Consider the following 21871-nt stretch of genomic DNA (forward strand, 5'->3'; position numbering starts at 1 on the left):
TCTGTAAATATTTATTTTGTAAAAAAATATATAAAGTTTTGTCAAATAATTAAATATATTATAAAGTAACAATTAAAACAGGTTTACATGTATATATATATATAAATAATAAGTTCCTCAATCATAATTTAATTTCAAATGTATCTAAGTTAGCTAGATTCATTATTACAAAAGAATTACTAGCAGATAAAGCAGGGACACAAATTAATCTACATCTCTTTTTAGTGTTCTCTTCATATACCATTTTTGTTTCAAATTTAGGACTATTTCCACTAAAATAAACATGAGGAAGCTCATCTAAAATAAAAGGATCACTTTCATGGAATGGGAAACATCTATAACAAATATTTTAATTTAGTTAAATAAAGTAAAATAAAAAAATATTTTTACTATAAAGTATCAGGAGAAGTAGGTGAAATATGTCTCCATAGTAAATGTGATTATAGTATGTCTATATCCTAATCGCTGTAATTGCTATATTTTTTAATGTCAAGCATACTCTATCCTAAATATTTATAAATTAATTTTGAATAAAAATTATTTTTTTTATGAAAATTTTAACACTTTTAGAATTTAATTAATGGATTTGTATAAAAAACTTAAATTTTATTATTTTATTTTCAAATGAAATTTGATGAAAATGCAAATATTACCTGATACACCTAATATTTAAATATTTTCTTATTCAAATTTATAAGGATTAGAAACAAGATTAAGTGTTGGAATAGATTTGGATGATGCAAAATAACACTTATTCAAGGATTGTTAAGGTAAAAATGCTTATGCAGGATCTTTATCTCCTGGCATAATATCTAAACAAACATTTCCAGCAATTTCATTAATATTTTTATCTACATCATGCATCTTTTTAGCAATTTCTGCATAAAGTTATTTAAATTATTCCTGCATACGATATGAACCAACTAAATTATAATCTAAATCTTTATTCTTTTCAATTAAGTTACCAGCCATTACAACTCTACAAACTCTTGACATTAACTTTTTTATATAATATTTGCATTTGAATATTTGCTGTAGTTAAATTAAGATATATATATACTGGTTTTAGATTTGTCAATCCAAATAGATGATTTTTAAGCTATATAAGAGTGTATCTATCAACGTTTGGATCAATGTTTAAACCTGAAGTTAGTAGTATAAATTTGTGATCTTAATAGTTTTTGATATAATGAGAAAGATCATGGAAATTGTTGTTATTTTCTAAATGAGAGTCATCACCATAAGTCAAAGGAGCTGGTATTTTAAGGATATGTTCTTAATGAGGTAAATCACAACAATAAATCTCTTCAACTTCAAATACGTTAATTTCAGCTACTCTTTAAATACCCCTTATACCTACAACTAATCCTGAAGTTAAATTCTTCACATCAATTGTTTTTGGCTTGCTGATTGAGCTTTTAAATTGTGTATTGTTGAATGCTAACTACATTCTACCTTTAATATTTTATTTTTATACAAATAAAATAATTGAAATGATAGAATTTTAATTTTATTACCTGTCTAGTCTTCCATATAAATTACGTCGTCATCAGCCATGTAGTTATCTAAATAATAAGGAATAAGTTTAAGCATTTTTTAAAAAAAACTTTCGTCAAGGGTAAAATTTCTATGAATTTATCAATTTGCTAAATACCTCTTTATTATGAGACAGTAAGTACATTAGGTTTTAATTTCATATCCTTGTAAAGGGTTGCAATCACAACTTAGTGTTCCCCTACTTTTATGTTTAATATTTTATCGCAAATAGGAATAGATTCTTCACTAAAATTTGACATAAAATATTCCTTAATCTAATCTAATCTTTTAAAGTATGTCTTCCAATATTGTATATCATATTTCTTTTAGCTATCTTTAAGGATGAATTATTCGCTTACGTTTTTATATCCTTAGCAATCTGGCCTAACTAAATTTCCTGTTACACTAGATTTATATGTTGAAAGCAACTTTATAGTGTCAGCTTTTTTTGGTCTCTCTATTTCCATTTTAATAGTTTTTTAGTGCAAAAAATTTATAAAAATTGTTAATGTGTAAAAGATATCAATTAAAGTAAACACTAATTTTATTAAATAATATAAATAAGCCGCCAAAGGATTCTAATTAACCCTCCCTCCTAAATAAAAAATAATTAAATTGTAGAAGTTTTGATTAACCTAAAAAATTGATAATATAAATTTAATTCAAATAAAAATGGTAAATTTTAATAAAAATCGACTTTATATTTAATAAATGTTATATATACACATACTTTTAATTTATGTTTGTTTGATAATATTATAAAATTTATTTATTTATTTATTTATTTTTTTATTACTTTGTTTGTTGTTTGTTTACTTATTGTTATGGTTTCATATAATTTTTGAAAATTTATTAAATAACTTAGTTTTTTTATTCTTTTTTCAAAGTTTTGGAGTAACCAATTATTTTTGATCGAAGTTGTAATATGAGTGAATCACTTCTGATGTTATTTCGCACAAAGTTTTTAATTTATTGTCTAGCAAAGATTGCAAATCTTACTTTTTCTATTTGAGAATTTTAGTTATATATTATATGAAAGCTTTACGATTTTCTATTGCTTCCCCTTGACTAAATAAGTTGTTTTAAATGAGCCAGTATGAATAAAGATTTATTTCATCTAGACTTGGCTTCCACTTTTACACATCATGAATCATAGTGATTTCTAACTCATAAACCTAACCTAGTCTATAAATGACATTCATTATGTTTGGATTGATGGAATTAGGATTTAAGTCCACACAATCGCAAAGGAGCATCATAGTTGAGCATAAGCGCTTTTGGCGATTTTCAATAAATTTCTCTATATTCAAATTTTTAGTCTGGGTGGTTCCTTATACCTACTTCCATAAATTGTAAGCTTAGATCTGGCTTTCAATGATGTTAAAGAGTTCTTTCATTAAATGGTTTTCTAAATATTCATCAGCAATATGAGCTCTGTCATTATTGTACTTAAAAATACGAATGCACTCACTTAATAAATTCAATCCAAATATTAAAGCGAGCTACTTGACTTTTTCTTACTCGCTTAAACCTATTTTAGATTATTTTTTTGCAGAAATTAAGCTTTCAACGTTGATGTTTTTCATGTTCTTATTATTGTTCTTGAAGAAGTAAATTAATTCTTAAATAACAAAGGAGGAACACTCAAAATCCAATTGTATCAAGCTACTAGTTAATAAATTAATAATGATGGTAATAAGTTTTAATCTGTAAACTTATTTAGAAGTAGGTAGATTTTTATTTGAATTTTCACTGTTCTTTTTATTTAGTTTGAATCTAACAATCTCAAGTGCTGAGAAAATTTAGCGAAGCCATTCATTTCCTTTAGGTCCAAAGAGAAGGTCTTGAATATTCTTATTTATTGTGTTTTAATTTTTATTGTTTTGGTTTCCATTAGAATTTGAAGAAGGCTCGATTGAAAGATGAATAGGTTATTTATCGAAATCAAGGCACTCAATAGCAACGTGAAGAGTGATGGGTTCTTCGAGAAATTCATTATCAAGCTCAACATAAAATGTGCTTAATGGAGTGTGCTTTTGAATTTCACTCACATTTTACTCCCTAACTTGCTCAAACATATCATGTGCTTCGAGGTATGCCTTTGCTGTATCAACATTTATTTTACCACGAGATTTCATAAAGCGAGTAGCTTCTTCGACGAGATGGGTAGGTACTCCACCAGCTAAAGCAATATTTCTAGCATGGAGATTCATATGTCCTTTTTAAATTCCTTCTACAGCAAGAGCACGCAAAGCACCAAAATTTTAGCAAAGACCGACAGTAGCAATTATTTCAGATAATTATTATGCATTAGGGAATCCAAGAAGTTAAAGATTATTATGATATAGTGGATTAGCGCTTAAAACACCTCCTTAAGATCCAACAGATATAGGCACTTCTATCATACCTCTGAGTACTAGTTCACCTTAGAAGTTAGGGCGCTTACTTCTTATAATTTCGTAGTGTGTGAGTGGTTGATATCCAGCTTTTTTATTATTAATACTGGCATAAGTGTGGCAAGAGCTTTCAATAGATCTCCAGTCTTATCCTGTAGCAATTGCTACTGCATCCATTCCATTAAATATACCTTTATTATGAGTAGATGCACGGTATGGATCAAGCTAAGCAAAGCGATATCCTTCTATGATTCTTTTAGCAACATCTTCACCGCTTGCATCTTTCCAAGATAATTTTGAAATAGGAATTTCAAATTCAGAAACAGCACGACGTTCAGTGCATAAGTTAGATAAAATTTTTAATCCTGCTCTGCCTCCTGTAATTTACTCAATTAATGGTGCAGTATATTCTACGATAGTATTTACAATATTTGCACCCATAGCATCGCATACATTAATATGTAAATCTACAACTACCATTTCATCTACTTGATACTCACCAGTTGATTTCAATTTTTTATCTGTTGCATTTAAGATTTTAACCTTTTATGTTAAATAAAAATATTAAAAAAACCTTTAGCATAAAGTCTTTAAAAGCTAAATTTAATTTATGATAAGTAATAAATATACTTTAAGATCCTTAACACCTCCTCCTCTGTTGACCATTGTTTAACAAATTTCATTTGCGTAAGAAATAATCTTCTCTTTATTTTAATCTAATTTGTATTAAACCTAGAGAGGATCAACTTAAAGAAGTTAGATTTAGCCGATCATAATTGGGCGAGTTGAATAAGTCGAAAATCCGCTTCCATTTTCATCAATAAATTTAGCAGATGAGGATGCAGCAGCGATAACAGAGGGTTCTTCAATAGCCATAGGAATATTGAGATATTTATCATTTATCTTAAAGTTTAAAGCAAGACCAATTGGGAGGGAAATCTTACCTATGCAATTCTCGACCATTAAATCAGCTCTTTATAAGGTAAGTCCGCCATCTTCGAATTTTTAAGTGTCAATTTTAGGCTCAACTATTTTAGTAAAATTAAAAAATTAATAATAGCTAAAAATAATTGAGTTTGTTTGATTGATTGATTGATTGATTAATTGATTGATTGAAAATACTTGGTTTAATAATTATGATGGATGAAAAATAAAATTGATTTAATCTTTATTTAATAGCAAGTGTAAATTAATTTTATTGTATCAATTAAATATTTAATCTAGATAAAATAAGTTATTGTCAAAAAAACTGATCTTGTTTGATAACTAATTAACTAACATTTTCTAAAAAGAAGATGAAGAAAATAATAAATAAAAGAATTAACAAAATTAATTATTAATTGAATTAAATTAAATTAAATTGCCTATTTAATAAAACAAAAGAATAATAGAGTGTTTGGTTACATATTAGGAATATAATTTAAATTTAATCCTATTAGGCAGTACACTATTTCATTCATCTCTTTCTTAAGTTAGAATTATTATGATAAATGCTTCTGTGTTCAAATAAACTTTTGATTAGCTTATTTTTAAATGAAGTTATTTATTAAAGTCTCTTTTTTTTTTAGTATTGACTTATGGGTTTAGAAAATGTCATTATGGATGAAGTGCGAATGAATGCTGCTGCTATAGGATAAGATTGATAATAAACAATATGGTCAATAATTCTTAAGTATGGGGGTTTTATATAAAAATTAGATTATTTATCATTTATTTGATTGATGCCTTTTTATTTTAAATATTTATCTATCTACATTCTTAAGTTTATATGCTAATGTACTATGTGAGTTTTTCTTTATTTTAATAAATTTGCTTAATAAATAAGATTAAATGAAGGGATGAACAAATATCAATATCCTCATAAGCTGGGTTAAACCAATTATGTATTTATGATAAATTGTTAATTATTAGATATTTCACCTTTCTAAATTTAATCAAGTCTTTCTTTCAAAGTCTTCTTGTAAAATCCTGACCAAATTTTTTAGTTCAGATTTTTTTCTTGAGAATGAGAGCGCTTTCTACTTGCTCCTGCTTTCAAATCTTTGTTTAAAGATGAAGAACTTCCTTTGTTAACAATTTAATTTTTGATTTGAACAAGTCTATCGTTCAAACGAGCCTTTTATTCATTGAAACTGATGTCATCAATAATTACTACTTTGTTCATATCAATGAGATTGGTTGAACTGCAATTGTTTTTACTAACTTAGTTTGACTTCACAAAAGTTGTTTACTCCTAATATCTTTCATATTAACGTCTCCACATTTTATCTACTGAGCTTAAGAAAAATACTCCTTCACCTAACCTTTCAAAGTTTACCTTTTTAATTAATTATTTTTAGAAAAATTAAAAACATATTTTCTAAATTATTAGCTAAGCTTTTTAATTAAAGATTGCCAATTCAAATAAATTAAATTCATCTAAATAGAATTCATCAATATATGAAATATCTTTCTATTTGATTAACCACACAAAAATATAGATTTAATTAATTTATTGAAAAATAAATAAACATTTATCTTCTACTGTATCAAAATATTCAAAGATTGGTTCGTAAGTAATGTTTTGGTGTGTCAATGAAATTTAGTTAAAATTGTTCTTTAAAAATTTTTACTTTTGGGTTTGAAGGAAGAAAACCAAATGCTTTTTCTCTTTCAGCCATTATTTAATCATATTCCTGAATGGGGATTTTTATTCTCTAAGAAAGTCTTTCTTTAAGGTTAATAACAGACTTAATGAATGAGTAATCTTCACCAACCCTCAAGAAGAACATGGAAGATGCTAATCCAGACCCATAAGAAAACATCAAAATTCTTTTATTCTAAAATAAATAATTTTATTTTTCAACATTAAAACGAAATTATTTAAAACAATTCTTTCATATAAATCAATAAAAATATTTAAAAGATAATTTAAATATCTTACTCTGAGGTCTATATTATCATCACTGATAAGTGAGCATAGTCCAGCATATAAAGATCCTGTGTAAATATTGCCCAAATTCTCTCCCATTAATAAGCTTGGCTTTACTTTTTGATTCCAGGTTTAAGATGAAAGCTTGGAAAGCTTTTCTGTTACTTCTTTGCTATTGTAATCACTATTTTTTAATGTGAGATAATCTTCTTCAGAAATTTTAACTTCTTTATTATATCCACTCCTTTTTTGATAAATTTTATTTTGAATTTTTTTATTTTCAAATGAGATTAACTTACAATACATCATTATAAAACAAACGAACAAATGCTTTCTAAACCATTTTTGCAAAAGGAGCATGGAAACAACCATAATCCACATCTTAAAGGGAGAAAGGACGAAGGTTGGCAACTGCATATTTTTAATTCAATGTCTTAAAGTTGTTATCAATAGCTCCTAAGTAAGTATTTATTGATAGATGGCCATCAACAGTTGGGAATTCTGAGCCTAATTTGAAATTAAAAAAAAAATTTAAATTATTTTATTTAGATTCATAAAATAAATGTTGAATTTCATTGGTTTTAATTGTTGCTTTTAAATTTTTAATTTGAGGTATTTTTGATATCTGCTATCTTTACCATAGAAATTTCTAATTGAATACGAATTAAATTAATAATTTTATTAAATTGTTTAATCGAAAAGTAAACAAATTAATTTGATTAAACAATTTTCTTACGAGGATCAGGTTTATAAAAATCATATGCATGATCTATAAAGGTGCTTCTGATAGGTTCTACAATGATTGGAGCATTAGGGCCTATAATCATGCAAATAGCACCAGCTCCGCCTATTTAAATAAAATATAAATATTTATTATTTTGTTACTTAACTTAATTTTAAGATATATACCTGTGGGACGAGCAGGACCTTTCTTATAGACTGCGACATCGACTGTGACAACACAGCCTAGTCTCTTACCATCATAAGCTGAAGATTCTACCCAAGCAAGTGTATTAAAAAGAGCAGCGGTACCTCCATAGCATGCATTAATAGTAGTTATACCTTCAATATCATGATTGCCATACTTGTTAAACAACTGCATTAACACTGTCTTAGTTGATTTTGATTTATCTATGAGAGTTTCTGTACCAACTTCAAGTCTACCTATCATTCTAGGGTCGATTTTGTATTTTTCCAATGTGTTTTAAACCACTATTAATAATTTGTTTATATTTAGCAAAGATTAAACTTTAAATATTTAAATATATATATGCTTGTAATTACCTGTAAGGGCTAATGAATTTACATCTTCGTAAGGTTCAACAAATGACATGCACTTCTATCCAAGACCGATTGTGTATTTTCCTTTAGAAACACCATCGAATTGTTCTATTTAGTAATGATTAAAATGTTCGAAAAGTTTAAAGAGAAAAATTAGTATAAATTTTGAAAGCTTAAAAATTAAATCACTATTTTTATAATTAGTGAAATAGAATCGATTAAACTATATTATCTCATATTTAATGGCTTTAAAATGATGAAAAATATTAAGGAAATCTCAATTTTTTCATAAAAGTTAAAAGCTTGATTTATCTTATTGTTTTAATTGCTCCTTAAAAATATAGCTTAAAGAGTATGAAAACAGAAACCTATAGAATTTAGAAATAATAAAAATGAAATATACCTAGTTCTTCTTGGGAAATGAAAGTCTTTGGGAAATATGTTTCAATGGCGTGAATGCCAACGTTTTAAGGACGCATTTAGGAGAGTTAGAAATTATATTGGCTAGTTGAGATTGACTGCTACTATGTTTGATTGCTTTTTATTTGATTAAATTTTTTCGTTAAATAAATAGATAACTCTTTGTCTTGTTTGTCTTATAGCTTAAATTTATAAAGATCTTCTTTACTCTTTTTATTTCTTATTTTTATAGAGTGACTTTCTTTTTTTTTAATGTTATTATTTAGATATTTAATTATTTATCTTTTAAGAGTAGCTGGGTTTTTAAAGGACAAAAGGTAAACCAGGTTAAAAGATTACAAATTTTTTAATTCAATAAGACTGGGGAACTTTAATAATATTATTAAACCCCCTTTTCTTTACTTTAATAATATTATTAAAATACGAAATGACGTAAATTTGTTGCTTGTAAATTCATACTCTTACTTCTTATCGACAACTCAATTAATAAAGTCGTCATTTTAGAAGGAAAATGCCATTTTTTTACAAATTAATTGTTAACAGAATTCTGACATCATCTATCTCATTTATATTTAATTTTTGAAATTTCTCACATTCTAAATAATAAATACATAAATAATTTACACTTTTCAATGCTTTTTGATTGAACCTCAATAAAATATTAACTTTTGAAGAAAATTTCTCAAAACATTCTTGTAATTAGTATTTTCGAAATAGATATTTTTTTATATCTACATACATAAACTAGCTAATTATTTTAAGTATGTATTAAATCAATCACATTAAGAGTAAATTTTACAAGCTTATCTATTTTATAGATTGCAAATAAAAGAAAATTCTTACTTTTTCTAGCAAAATTTAATTCAACTTTCTTTTTTTAAATAGTTAGAAAGTGATTTTAATCATCTGAACTGTATGATAAAACCTTATACTTAGCTTTTAGAAAGAATTAATTAATCTATTTTTAATTTAACTAATAAAAGGAAGCAAACACAATTTTAAAAAATAAATATTATTATATTACTAAGGTATTAAAGTTCTATAAATACATTTTTTAAAATAAATCAGATAAAAATATTCGACATTTTAAACTTTTGATTAAAATATTCTACTTTATAAGCTATTTTGCTTGATTCAATTAAATAAAATCAGAGTTTTTTTGTGTATTATTTTATCACAAACTCAATGTAAACTATGAAGCGTAATATAAAAATTAGAATTCATAAGCCATTAATTTGCTTCTTACTTTATCTTAACATTTTCTCTATTTTTATTATTGCTGTGAAAAATATTAAAAAAAATAAGAAAGGATGTAATTGAAGAAGAAAAAAAAATAGTCCCACTTTAATAATATTATTAAATTAATTTGAAAAAATTCAAATTTTCTCAAGATCAATAAAAAGTAAAGTTAATTTTTATTTATTTAAGACATGAATTGGCTAATTAATTATTTGTTTTGACTTTTAAGTATAGTTAATCTTAAAAGAAGTTCAAATCAAATAAAATCAAAAAACCTTGATTATTATATTTGAATTGAAAAGAATAAAAGCTCCATAAATATTTTTAATTAATTAATTAACATTTAACTTTTTTTAAAAAATTAAAATTACAAATTAAAATTTTTAAAATGAAAATTTTTAAAAAAAATAAATTAGAAATTTAAAATTGTTTTTAATTTTAAAAAATAATTAATTAATTAATTAATTAATAATTTTAATATTGAGAATTAGATTTAAAGTTTAAAAATAAACATTCCTTCTATTAAATTGAATGTTTAAATAAAATTTACATTAGATTTTTCCATTTGGGGCTATTTATGAATACTGACATTCAATTTTGAGCTTTTAAGCGCAAAAAAATCAAAGCTAAACATTCTTAAAAACTTTAAAATATTCTTTAATCAAACACAAATCTTAATATAAAGGTAAAAAATATAAATTTCATAGCAATTTTACTAAATATTAAAAAAGAAAGGCAGGAAAATTTAAGAATAGATTTGAAAATAAAATGGATCAACTATACACAGAAGATGAATTGACTGAATTCAAAAACGATTTGAGAAAGTTTAAGGAAATTGGAAATACTAAAGTTTTGGCCATCGTAAAAAGACTTTTTAATTGCCAAATCACAGTATAATAATTATAAAACACTAAAATTGCTTAAACTGTGTAATCTCTCTCTACTATGTCTTGCTTCGATGAAGATGAAGAAGGACAAGAAGCTAAATAAATATGCTCTTAAATTATTAACAAATGGAAAAAAATAGTTTAAAATGAAAAAAATAAGCAAAATCCTCAAGCCTCAAGCTAAAAAGCACCACAATTAACTAAATCAAATTCACAAACTGCTACTTTGCCTAGAAGATAATCCTCTGGTTAAGGTTCTACTGAAACATTTTTAACTAATGAGGAACCCTAATACAAGACAGAATCAAAAACTGATCTTCCTACTTATAAAAGTGATATTCGCTAAAAAGGATTAGAAGCTATTAACAAAATTTTTATGAAGGTTAAAGATGATATTAATGCTTCTCCTAGAGAATGGATTGAATTAATTGTAAATCTTGAAAAGAAAATTTTCTCAAGAAATTCCTAAGTAGTTTACTATAAATCTTATATTAAAGAAGTCCTTGGTATGTTCTCTTCTAATGAAGTTACCACTGAGGTTATTTCTAAAATGTTAAATAAAGAAATTTCACTTTAGGATGTTGCTGAAGCAAAAACTAGTGTCTTCTTGACTGATAGATAAAGAGCCTAGCAAAAAAAAGCTGTTGAAGATTAGCTTGCTACAAGTGATCCAGATTTTTATAACAATATGCGTAGATAGCGTTTACAAGGTCTAGAAGGTGAATTATGTAAAGGATGTAAGAAAAAAACAGCTTTCTTAGTAAAAGAATTATAGACTCGTTCATCAGATGAACCTATGACTCGTTTTATGGAATGCAATAGCTGTGGTAAAAGTTGGAAAGACTGAAGGAAGTAAAAGAAGGAGAATAAATAATCTTTTAAAATCATAGCTAAAAATTCAAATAATTTTGAATTAAAAATAGTTACAATCGTATTAAGCTATATAGTAAAATATAATTTTGAGAAAACTGAGCAAACTAACTAACCAGATATAATTTAAATATTATTTAAACATACTAACTCAATCATTCATTATTCAAAGTTTTAAGTTTGGATATGAATAATTTATTATAGTATATATAATCATTCATAATGCTTGCATACTTCTAAAATTTTGTGAGTTTCCTAATTTTAAATTTATGCAGATAATTTAATAAAAAATAAATAATCAATAGATCATAAATAAATAAATCCTTTTTCTTCACAAAAATTTCTATTTATTTCAGATTTTTATTTCAAATAAAATTATTTATTTCTTCCAACAAATACTAAAATCTTAAATTATTAGCAAAAATAGCAATCAAATTACTTAAATCTATCTTAAAAACTATTAATTTATCTAATAAAATATTAAAAGACACTCAAATTTAATTTTTTTCTCTAAACATTTTAAAACTAAGTGCATAAATTCAAAAGTTTCATAAAATAAGCAATAAATTAATATTTAAATTACAAAATTAACAAAAGGTAAAAAATTTATTTAAAATAATGAAAAAATAAGCAAATAAAACTTAAATATTGCATCTTTATTTCAAATAAAATCATTTGTTATTTTTCAAATTAAAACCATAAACTGAAATTATTCTAAAATCATCAAATCCTATGTCTTTTAGTTGAAATTTTCTTAAATTAATAAAAACTTTCAAAATAATAAGCAAAGAATTCTATTGAGACACTAAAATTATAATTTTTATAAATAATAAAATTTATAACAAATTATTAACATTCAAAAACTCAATAAAACAAATAAAAATCTTACATTCAACAAATTCAAAAAGCAAAATTAAAGTTTAATCTCAAATATAAATGTATATTAATAAGAAATAATTATCTTTTTTAAGTGAGTTACTTGTGTTTTATGCTAAGTGATAGTATAATAAAACAAATAACATATTAATTTTTATAGTGAAAAAAAAAATACTTAAACATAAGAGTAATTTTATCAATTAATTTTTATTTTGTATATGAAGAATTTATTTTATATTTAAGAATCAGTTAATCTTGTTTAAAGGATAAGCCCTACTTATTTTGATATTTTGATAAATTTCTTGTTACAGATTTATTTATTCTCCTATATCTCAATTTTGTATATATATTATGATTCATTATTTTAAGTTTAGAAGTTCAAGCATAACACAAGAGTTTGATTTTAACTAAATTAATTTTTTATTGTTTTTTAAAAATATTATATTTATTTAGAAAAATTAACTCAGTTTAAGCAGCTATTTATTCATTTCATTAATTTTTACTTTGGTTTAAATTAAAAATGTTTATTGATAATAAAGATTTTGTTCATTTATAGTTTTAGGATAAAATTAAAAGATTTCTACATTTTTTTTAAATCACTAATATCCCCAATCTACTGAACTTGAAGCTACTATATTATGTTAAACAGACAGAGATTCTACAACCATACCACTTTGCTCACCAGCTTTATTAATATTTCCAGTATTTGTCAAATCTAAATATGCAACACCAAGCTCGCTTTCTAGCATACCTGGTTTAAAAGCTAAGAATCTAACTTCTTACTTTGTTCCTACTCTGTTTGAAAAATTTTCAGAAAACATTTCTCTTTTCTAGATAAATTTATTTTATTTAAATTTGAAATTTTTTTTTTTCCAAAACAAATTTACTTCATGAATACATATATTTGGCATTTATTTGTCAATAGTAGCATAAATACCTTCATCTCCACAGGGTTAAATTTTTAAATCTTTGTTCACTTGTTTGTACATTTCTATTTCTATGACTTTATCTTAATTTGCATATGGCAAACCTCCTGATTAAACTTTTGGCTCCTATGCTTTCTAATCTATATATACAAAAACAAATATTTTACTTAACATTTTCTTAGATTTTAAAATAAATAGATGTAAATTTTAATTTTATTATCCATTTCATGTACAAAAATATTACATGTGCGAGAATTTATTTTAAATAGATAAGAACTTAAAACTTCCTCAACATGAGGACAATAGTAGTGGCTTTCGTTTCTTAATGCATAGTTAACTATTTCATCACTTGTAGAATTAGATAAGCTAGATATTACAAACAAAAAAAATATAAAATGAAAATTATTTATGTAACAAAAACATATGAAATAATATTATTTTTATTATTATTAATCAAATATTACCTGGCTGCTTAAGTATTGCCTTCTACAGTGTTGACGGTTTATTATAAAAGATCTTATGATTCTAGCAAATATCTTTTCAAGTTTTCTATTTTGTTTTCAAAAATATCATCTGCTTCCTCTTCCTTTTCGTTAGTCAAATAGTTAGAATAAAAAATATTTTTACAAACTATTTCTCAAATAAAAATAAATGATTATTTATTACTCCTTTTAGATCTTTTAACTTTTAGTACCTTTCTATAAAATCGTTTAAACTTCTTTCATTAATCATTTCAAAATTTAAGCGCTAAGTTTTTTGCTAATTAAATATTAAAAAAATAATTAAAATCAAAAGATTTATGATAATATTTAGATAGACTATCTCATCCTCTCTAAAAAAAAATAAAAAATTTACAAAGATTTTATAATTAATGATTTTCAATTAGGAATCTTATTTAACTATTAAAATAATAAATAATATATTTTTAATAAAATTGTTCTTAAATGTTCCATTGATAGTTTCAGTTATATCTTACAATAATGAAATTTTGTTGTTTTTTTTTAAATATTGTTGGATTAGTCTTATATTGCCATTATCACATTTTATATGTTTATAAATAAAAAAAGGAATTAATAAATGAATGCATTCTATTTTTATCACAAAATTATTTCAATTAATAATTTTGTATCATCTAGTTAAGTAATTAACAAACTAGCTAACTATTAAATTTAATTCAAGATTTTAACAAATATTTAATACTAAGAATTATAAGATTTATACTTTTATACATTTATATAAAATACAAGGCATTTAATATTATTTTAATTTATTTTCGCTCACTCACCGAATTCAATTTAAGGATTGAGGCATCTAATATCACCAACTTATTTAAATTTTACATATGAGCTAAAATGTTTTAGATATACAGTCTCAATAAATTTTTATTCTTTGTGAGTATAGATACCTCCTGAGATGAACATAGGTAAAAAGAAAAGGAAAATCTTGAAGCCAAACTTTTTCCACTTACCTTATACTCTGTTAATTAAGGGAATTTTATTATATCCTAAGATGGTACCAACACCAAGACAAAGAGCTCCTAATTACATCCATTTTTAAGTCTCTGCAAATTCAACTTACTTGTTAAAATCTTCAGTATCATATAGAATAGCTGATAAAGATCCTGCCTTTTAAGTATTGTACATATCTAACTAAAAATTAAGCATATCGAATTTTGGATAATAAGTAGTTGTGTAATCGTATCTATAAATATCTCTGGTCTACATTTTATATTCCTAAATAAAATCTATTTTTATGTTTTTAAAATCTATTCAATTAACTTTTTGGATATATTTAATAATATATTTAATTTATTACAAATCTTATATTCACAATCTCTATCTTTTCAAATTAATAACCAAACTAACTAGCTAACTACTTTAGTTATCAGCACCTTCTAGAAAAAATTTGTTTTGAATTATTTTTTATTTTATTTATTTAAGCTCTTCCATTAGTTTTTAATAAGATGTACAATAAATAAATAAATACATCTTTTTATTTATTAAAATTATTTTAATGCAATACAACTATACTTGATATATAAATTGTTAATTCTGTTGTTATAGTCAATTTATTTTAATTATTTTCAATATATATTCTTTTAACATTTAATTTAATATTTAATAAATTTAAAATTAATTTAGTTTCTTCCAAAAATTACATTAGTATTTAAAAATTCAAAATGTAAAAAATTAGTTTAAATTATTAATTTATTTTGCAAATAATTTTATCAAGAATTCTATGTCTAATTCTTATTTCTTTTTGGAAAATAGAAATCATTTTTTGTTTAGCAAAATAAATAAAATATTCAGTTTGAAAAAATTAAACTCTTTTGAAGAGTTTTTAGAAGGCTAAGTTTATAAAAAAATAAATTATTACAAGGTATAATTTTTGGCTGATTAACCAAACTTTGAAACAAAAAGTTAAATATTTAAAAAATTTATATTTAATCAGCTAAAAAAGATCCTATTTAAAGCAATTAAAATTATTTTTTTAGTTTTTCTTTTCATTTAATGGTTTTATTATTTATTTATAGTGTAAGTAATAGTTGATTTAAAATAATTTTGGCATTTATTTTATAATTAAGCAAAAACACATTTAATTAAATTTAATTAAAAACTAAATTAAGTTGTATCAAATTATTCCAATCTTAAGTAAAAAAGTTTAAGATGAATTATTTTCTTTTTTTTCATTAGTGATATGTTTGTATAATATATCTTACAAATAAATTATTAAAATTGATGGAAATATGGGTGGTATATTTAATAACATAGTACAAAAAAGCTAAGACTCTACTTTTTTAATAAAAAATAAATTAAAATTTTAGATCTAAAAAAACTTCTGAATTTTTAATCTTTAAGGTAAATTTAATATTTGATTATTTAAAAAATAAATATTGTTTAAATTTTTTATGTTTTAGAAATATTTTAATTTTAATTAAAAAAAATTAATTTTAGCTTTTCCTATTGAAAATAGAAATTTAATTATTTTTATTATTTGTTTGGCTCAGAAATTAGATTAATTATCTCAATGAATATAAATTTCTTATTTACTTTTTATTATTTTTGTTAGGATTTATTTAATTTTGATTTACTTTATTTTATAAGCTTTATCACTTGCTAAAAATTTTTAATTCATTATGAACAATTTTAAAGTCGTAAACTAGATTAATTTGTTATTTAGTCTTAAAAAAATCGAGTCAGCAAAAAAAATTATAATTTTTAAATGCACAATTACTAATATTTTATATAATTAAAGATAGACTGATAAGTAGTTTATTTTACCATAAATATTATAATAGTTTCCAGTATCCCTAATTATTCTAAATATTTTTCTAAAATTTTATAAAAATAAATAATTTACTTAAAAACTAACTTTTTAAATTAAAATATTTTAACAAAGAATTTATTTTCTATTTACTATTTTAGAATGAATGAATAAATAAATAAATAAATCTCAAAATAACTAGTATAATATTCGATTTTTATGTTTATATGTATTTCATTCAATCTTTTTAACAGTCTATTCCTAATACTTTTATAATAACAACTATCCTTCTTGAATACCATTTTAGCGATTTTACTCTTATTTGCGCTGAATCCTTAATATAATTAAAAATATTAAGTTCTTAATAGTAATGTATTTCATAATTTACTGCTATTCTGATTCTGATTAAAATGAATTCCAATAAAACTAATTTCCTATTATTATTAGTAGGACATTTTATAACTCTTATATTTTTCACAATTATTAATATATAAAATTGGATATTATTTAATTCTATGATATATCTTGAAACAAATCTCTACACTCAATTGTTAAGTTTGCTAAAATTACCTATTAAAAGAAAGACTACACCAACCCCTACACCAAAGAACATGTTGTTAGCTCCTTTTGCATATTTTTCATCTTGTAAATCTTTGAAATATACATTTGTCAAATTAAAAATCAGAAATTAATTGGTTTTATCATTTAATTTTACTTCTCTATGCAGATTTAGCTGAATTACTATTTGTAGCTTTTTGCAGAGATGTTAAAATCATACGAGGACGGACCATTTGAATTCAGATTTGTAGAGAAATTGAAATTTTTTTCAAAAAAAGTATAAGATTTGGTATTCTTATTAAAACTTAGTGTCTTACTTTTTCACTTTATACTGCTTAATAAAGTAAAAAATTAGACAAAAGCTATATGTATGCATTCAATAAAATAAAATTAAAAAAATGTTAAATATCAAATAGAATATTAAAATGATCAAAATTATTTTAAAATATTTTGATTTCATTGAAATATGTTGAAATAGGTATATTTGGTGAAGTTATGTGCGAGAAATTAATATAATTTTTAAGTGTGAGTTAAAGGTTTTCAGTTTTTATCTTAAAAGTGTTCTTTAGGTGTTTTAAATCATAAATAAATGAATAATTTTATCTAGCTCAGAGGTATTTTCAAAAATAACTTTCTAAAATTTTATGAAATATGATGCAGAATGTAAATAAAATAATTGTCAATAAATTAAATTGGATATTTTTAAAAAAATACTAGTTAAGAAAAAAAGATTTTAGAATATTTTGTACTAAATAATTAGTATTACTTTTACATTTTAGTCAAAGTATTATTTATCAAATAGACTTTTTGAAAGAGCCAATTCAGATAAAATAATTATATATATAGAGTATCTCTTTGAAGATATCTTCTTTAAAATACTGTCTATTTTGCCTAGAGTTATTTAATTTTTATATAATCTACAAAAATAAAATATAATTGCTTATTAAAATTTGTGTTGAATTATTAATAAATTTGTTATTTGATTTAATTATAAATGCATTATTTAAAGAACTACAAGCAATTAAAGTTAAATTTATTGCAGATTAACCAAGAGCTAAAGCAGGTAGCACTGATTAAGAAGAAGAATATTCATAGTCTAAAAGCCAGAAGTGTTAAAATAGAAGTTAATCTAAAAAATTTATCTCTTCTTCAAAAATCTAATCAATCCTGATCGATTTATTAATTAGCCGACCAAAAAAAGCAAGGCAAATTTCAAATGAAATTTAGGATTCATGAAAAAACAATAGAAAAGAGTAATTTTACATCATATAAAGCAGATATAATATTTCTTATTATGTTGCAAGAAGAGAATTTTATATATAACCTTAAGTGAGTCTCTCTCTCTGCCTGACTTTTAAGGATTTTAATATTAAATTTTGATGGGGAATTAAATATTCTTAAAATAGTGTTTTGGATTAATATTCCTTTTACATTATTTATAAAAGCCTAAAATTATAATATTTGCACAGAATCAACATTCATATATTCATATGCAGATCTGATACTGTTTCAACTATTTGTTAGATTCGTAAAATTTTATAATAATTTATATATGAAATTGTATATTTTCATTTTATAATCTACTAAATTTACAGTAATACTGCCTTTCGATGCTTAAATTTAACGCTTACTTTATTTTCTGAGCTAATTACAAAAATCTATTTGCTTTAAAAATTTAGGTTATTTATAAAACAAACTTTAAAATTGACTAAAAGAAGAAAAAGAATTACTTATAAAAAAATACTTTTATTTTTATCATATTTATAAATTATTTATTTTATTTTTGAAGAGAGTTATGTCTTAAAAAATAAGATCTCGCTTAAATTTAGAATGTATTTTAAGTGACTTTAAAGTTATTTTGTTAGCTAGCAGAAGATGAAAAGTTAAGAAAAGTTAATATTTTTTAACAAAATAATTATTGATTGATTATATCATATTTCTGATATAGTTTTGAACTCAATGTTTAATTAATTTAGGATAAGTATTCTTGTTACAAAGATAAGTGTTTGAATAATTTTAATATGGAATAAATATTATATAGGAAAAACGGGCTAATTAATCTAGTCTATTGCCTTTTTTTTTAGTTTGGTAGTAATCAAAATTGTTAGAATTAGTAATTTGTTCAAAGCAGCAAAAGGAAAAACTCAATATTTTATAAAAATAATAGGATTAAAAAAAAAAGCAATTTGATAATGATAATATTGCTAATAAAATTGAGCAAATTATAAGGATTATATATAAAAATATATATATAATTTTTAGAGGGTTAAGATAAGAAGGTTTAATGAGTAAAAGATTAATGAATGAATGAAAAATTAATTGATTGATTGATTGATTATCAATCTATAATGAATCTTCACAAAGGTATTTGTTGCTCTAGATAATTAATAATTATAAAGAATACGAAAAAAAAAAAAAAGCAATATCAATCAGAAATAATATAAAGGCAAAGAAAAAAAAATTAAGTTTAATATCTAAATTGTTTATTAATTAATAAGACAAACTATTAACAAGAAGAAGAAAAATTAATAAGAATATCCAACCTATGTTGCTTGAATCCTTCAAATTCGAACCTTTAGACCATTGTGGATGCAACAGTGCAAGTAAAATTTTCAGAATTTACAGTACATAGACACGTGAAAACGTAAATCTTGTAATGAAAACATCATAGCACAGTTAGGACTCCACATTTTTATCACATCTCTACTCTCCTTCCTCCTCTCACTAGCCTCTGTAGCTCTAAAACTAACAAATTTTTGAGAGTTAAGGACCTCACTCAGTAATCAAAAATAACAAAAATTTAAGAGCCAAGGAAGCTAACTAGAAGGCAATAACTCACCAAAAGTCCAAGACAAAGATTGGTAATGAGATGATTAGCTCAGTTGATGAGAGCCACTGCAATTTTCATTGCTATATGATCCATAAAGAGTGGTAGCTTCTTGAAAATATACTCCCCCACCCAAATATTGTTCAAGTCTACAAGGTTTTTGAAAATGTTGACTGCTTCTACTCATAAAGTGGCATCAATGGAAAGTAAAAAGCCTCAAATATGATCGAAAGCTCAATTAATTCTTAAACCCAAGACATAGAGCAACAAAATAATCTATCTCCTTAGGAAAATGAACACCCTGATAGTTGTTGTGCTCTTCTCATGGAAGAAGCAGAAATGGATTTATTTGATTATGTTGAAAAACACTACAATTTAAACAGGTCGAAGCACATCTCAAACTTGATCCACATGTATCGCTAAATTGCTCAAGGCTTAGACCACATCCACAGTTTCAACTACTCACACAATGATATCAAAAGTGAAAATGTTCTCATTTTTTCTAACCTCAAGGAAGCTAAAATCACTGATTTTGGATTAGCAAACGATCTTAATGATTATAAAGGCTTGACTCGTCCTTAAATAATAGAAAAGTAAGTCTAGTAATGGGAATATCGCTGTTTAAACCATGCAGCACCAGAAATACTTAATACCCTAAAGACAAGATCATAAGATTTTGATGAGTAAAAGGCAGATGTGTTTGCATTTGGTGTTTCTTTTTTTGAATCAGTATTTGGATTTCGTCCATTCGCATAGTATGCGCTACCTTCCGATCCTATTTATAAGCATTTTGCTAATAAGTAAAGCTTTAGTAGATTTTGGAAGACTAACGCGCAAATATAGGCAGTACTTAGAGAAATAAACAATGGAGATGTAGATATTGAAAAGCTTTTTGACATTATCTACAAAACCTTGAATAAAAATCCAAAATAAAGAATATCTTCAGCTGATCTTTTAATAGATCCCCTCTTTGATTGAAGTTGAAGAGCAAATATTTAGTGTTATTTTGATTCAAAAATTATTAGCCAATGAATCGTTTTACCATCTTTCAAATTTAATCGCAATTTTTTGCGAAAAAAACCTACAAAAATTCTTACCTCTAACCATAATGTACATAAGCAACCTCTATAATAATAAATTAACTAACATTTTATAACAAATAATTTAATTAAAAATTTATCAAATCAAGAATACACTATCAACTTTCTAAAAATTTACTAATCTCTACATTTTAATTTTTTATAAATGAATAGAAATTATTTAAATGGCCATTTAAAAAAAAAATAAAAAAATGCGCAATTAAGTCTAAACATTTATAAAAAAAACACAAATAATTAATTTTTAAAGTATGCATTTATGTAAATACCATTTTATTATTATGTAAATATTTAATTTATTGAATCTTCACAAAAATAAATTGCTGAAAAACTCCTCATTTTACAAATTAATTCACTTTTCAATTTACTTTACATTTGTTTTAATCATTATCTACTTTAATAATTGTTTCAAAGTGCACTTTTATGTTTTTTCTATTTTTTGTTTTTAACTTTGAATATAACTTGAAAAACATCTCAATTTATTTTGTTAAAAATCAGCTTGAAAATTAAGGTTTTGCTGAAGTATTTCACATAACTATGCAGAAAAAATACCCTTGCCAATCATCATTTCTATCTTTTTTTATATATTATCGATCCTTGTTTCGTTGGTTGAAAATTAAATTTTTGTTAGAATAAAACGAATTTACTATTAAATTTGTAATTTGCTCCGCATAAATTTTTCATTTCTTTTAATGCAATTTTAGGTAATGTTTTTTATTAAAAGACACTACTATTTCTTATTTCTAGTGTTCTTCTTCAACATATACTTTTATTCATTTTTCA

General features: G+C 23.5%; 8 protein-coding genes across 8 annotated transcripts; 1 reads left to right on the plus strand and 7 right to left on the minus strand. All coding sequences in view use genetic code 6, as the record gives it.

The window, feature by feature from the left end:
• Positions 1-121: 121 nt before the first annotated feature.
• TTHERM_00691170 (DNA polymerase epsilon subunit B) lies at positions 122-2003 on the minus strand (the record flags this gene model as incomplete). Its single annotated transcript, XM_001032082.3, has 6 exons — positions 122-335; positions 391-505; positions 654-999; positions 1061-1455; positions 1518-1565; positions 1655-2003. The coding sequence occupies 6 exons, from the start codon at positions 2001-2003 to the stop codon at positions 122-124; spliced, it is 1467 nt and encodes a 488-aa protein (XP_001032082.1).
• A 414-nt stretch (positions 2004-2417) lies between these two features.
• On the minus strand, positions 2418-8603 carry TTHERM_00691180 (hydroxymethylglutaryl-CoA synthase; the record flags this gene model as incomplete). The annotated part of the gene is made up of 10 exons (XM_001032083.3): positions 2418-4475; positions 4563-4960; positions 5853-6249; positions 6545-6751; positions 6856-7087; positions 7143-7350; positions 7580-7690; positions 7753-8055; positions 8128-8232; positions 8528-8603. 10 exons carry the CDS (start codon positions 8601-8603, stop codon positions 2418-2420), a joined length of 4095 nt encoding a protein of 1364 aa, XP_001032083.2.
• Positions 8604-10551: 1948 nt separating this feature from the next.
• Positions 10552-11517, plus strand: TTHERM_00691200 (transcription factor S-II; the record flags this gene model as incomplete). Its single annotated transcript, XM_001032085.3, has 1 exon — positions 10552-11517. One exon carries the CDS (start codon positions 10552-10554, stop codon positions 11515-11517), a length of 966 nt encoding a protein of 321 aa, XP_001032085.3.
• Positions 11518-13012: 1495 nt separating this feature from the next.
• Positions 13013-14074, minus strand: TTHERM_00691210 (hypothetical protein; the record flags this gene model as incomplete). The annotated part of the gene is made up of 5 exons (XM_001032086.3): positions 13013-13246; positions 13304-13482; positions 13587-13708; positions 13807-13928; positions 14009-14074. 5 exons carry the CDS (start codon positions 14072-14074, stop codon positions 13013-13015), a joined length of 723 nt encoding a protein of 240 aa, XP_001032086.3.
• Positions 14075-14619: 545 nt separating this feature from the next.
• Positions 14620-15066, minus strand: TTHERM_00691220 (transmembrane protein, putative; the record flags this gene model as incomplete). The annotated part of the gene is made up of 1 exon (XM_001032087.1): positions 14620-15066. The coding sequence occupies one exon, from the start codon at positions 15064-15066 to the stop codon at positions 14620-14622; it is 447 nt and encodes a 148-aa protein (XP_001032087.1).
• A 1407-nt stretch (positions 15067-16473) lies between these two features.
• On the minus strand, positions 16474-17061 carry TTHERM_000691222 (hypothetical protein; the record flags this gene model as incomplete). Its single annotated transcript, XM_012799819.1, has 2 exons — positions 16474-16940; positions 16995-17061. The coding sequence occupies 2 exons, from the start codon at positions 17059-17061 to the stop codon at positions 16474-16476; spliced, it is 534 nt and encodes a 177-aa protein (XP_012655273.1).
• Positions 17062-17985: 924 nt separating this feature from the next.
• Positions 17986-18642, minus strand: TTHERM_000691225 (hypothetical protein; the record flags this gene model as incomplete). The annotated part of the gene is made up of 1 exon (XM_012799820.1): positions 17986-18642. The coding sequence occupies one exon, from the start codon at positions 18640-18642 to the stop codon at positions 17986-17988; it is 657 nt and encodes a 218-aa protein (XP_012655274.1).
• Positions 18643-20514: 1872 nt separating this feature from the next.
• Positions 20515-21036, minus strand: TTHERM_000691228 (hypothetical protein; the record flags this gene model as incomplete). The annotated part of the gene is made up of 1 exon (XM_012799821.1): positions 20515-21036. One exon carries the CDS (start codon positions 21034-21036, stop codon positions 20515-20517), a length of 522 nt encoding a protein of 173 aa, XP_012655275.1.
• Positions 21037-21871: the final 835 nt, after the last annotated feature.

The sequence above is a fragment of the Tetrahymena thermophila genome (genome assembly GCF_000189635.1).
Source record: "Tetrahymena thermophila SB210 genomic scaffold scf_8254422, whole genome shotgun sequence".
Classification (NCBI taxonomy): Eukaryota; Ciliophora; class Oligohymenophorea; order Hymenostomatida; family Tetrahymenidae; genus Tetrahymena; species Tetrahymena thermophila.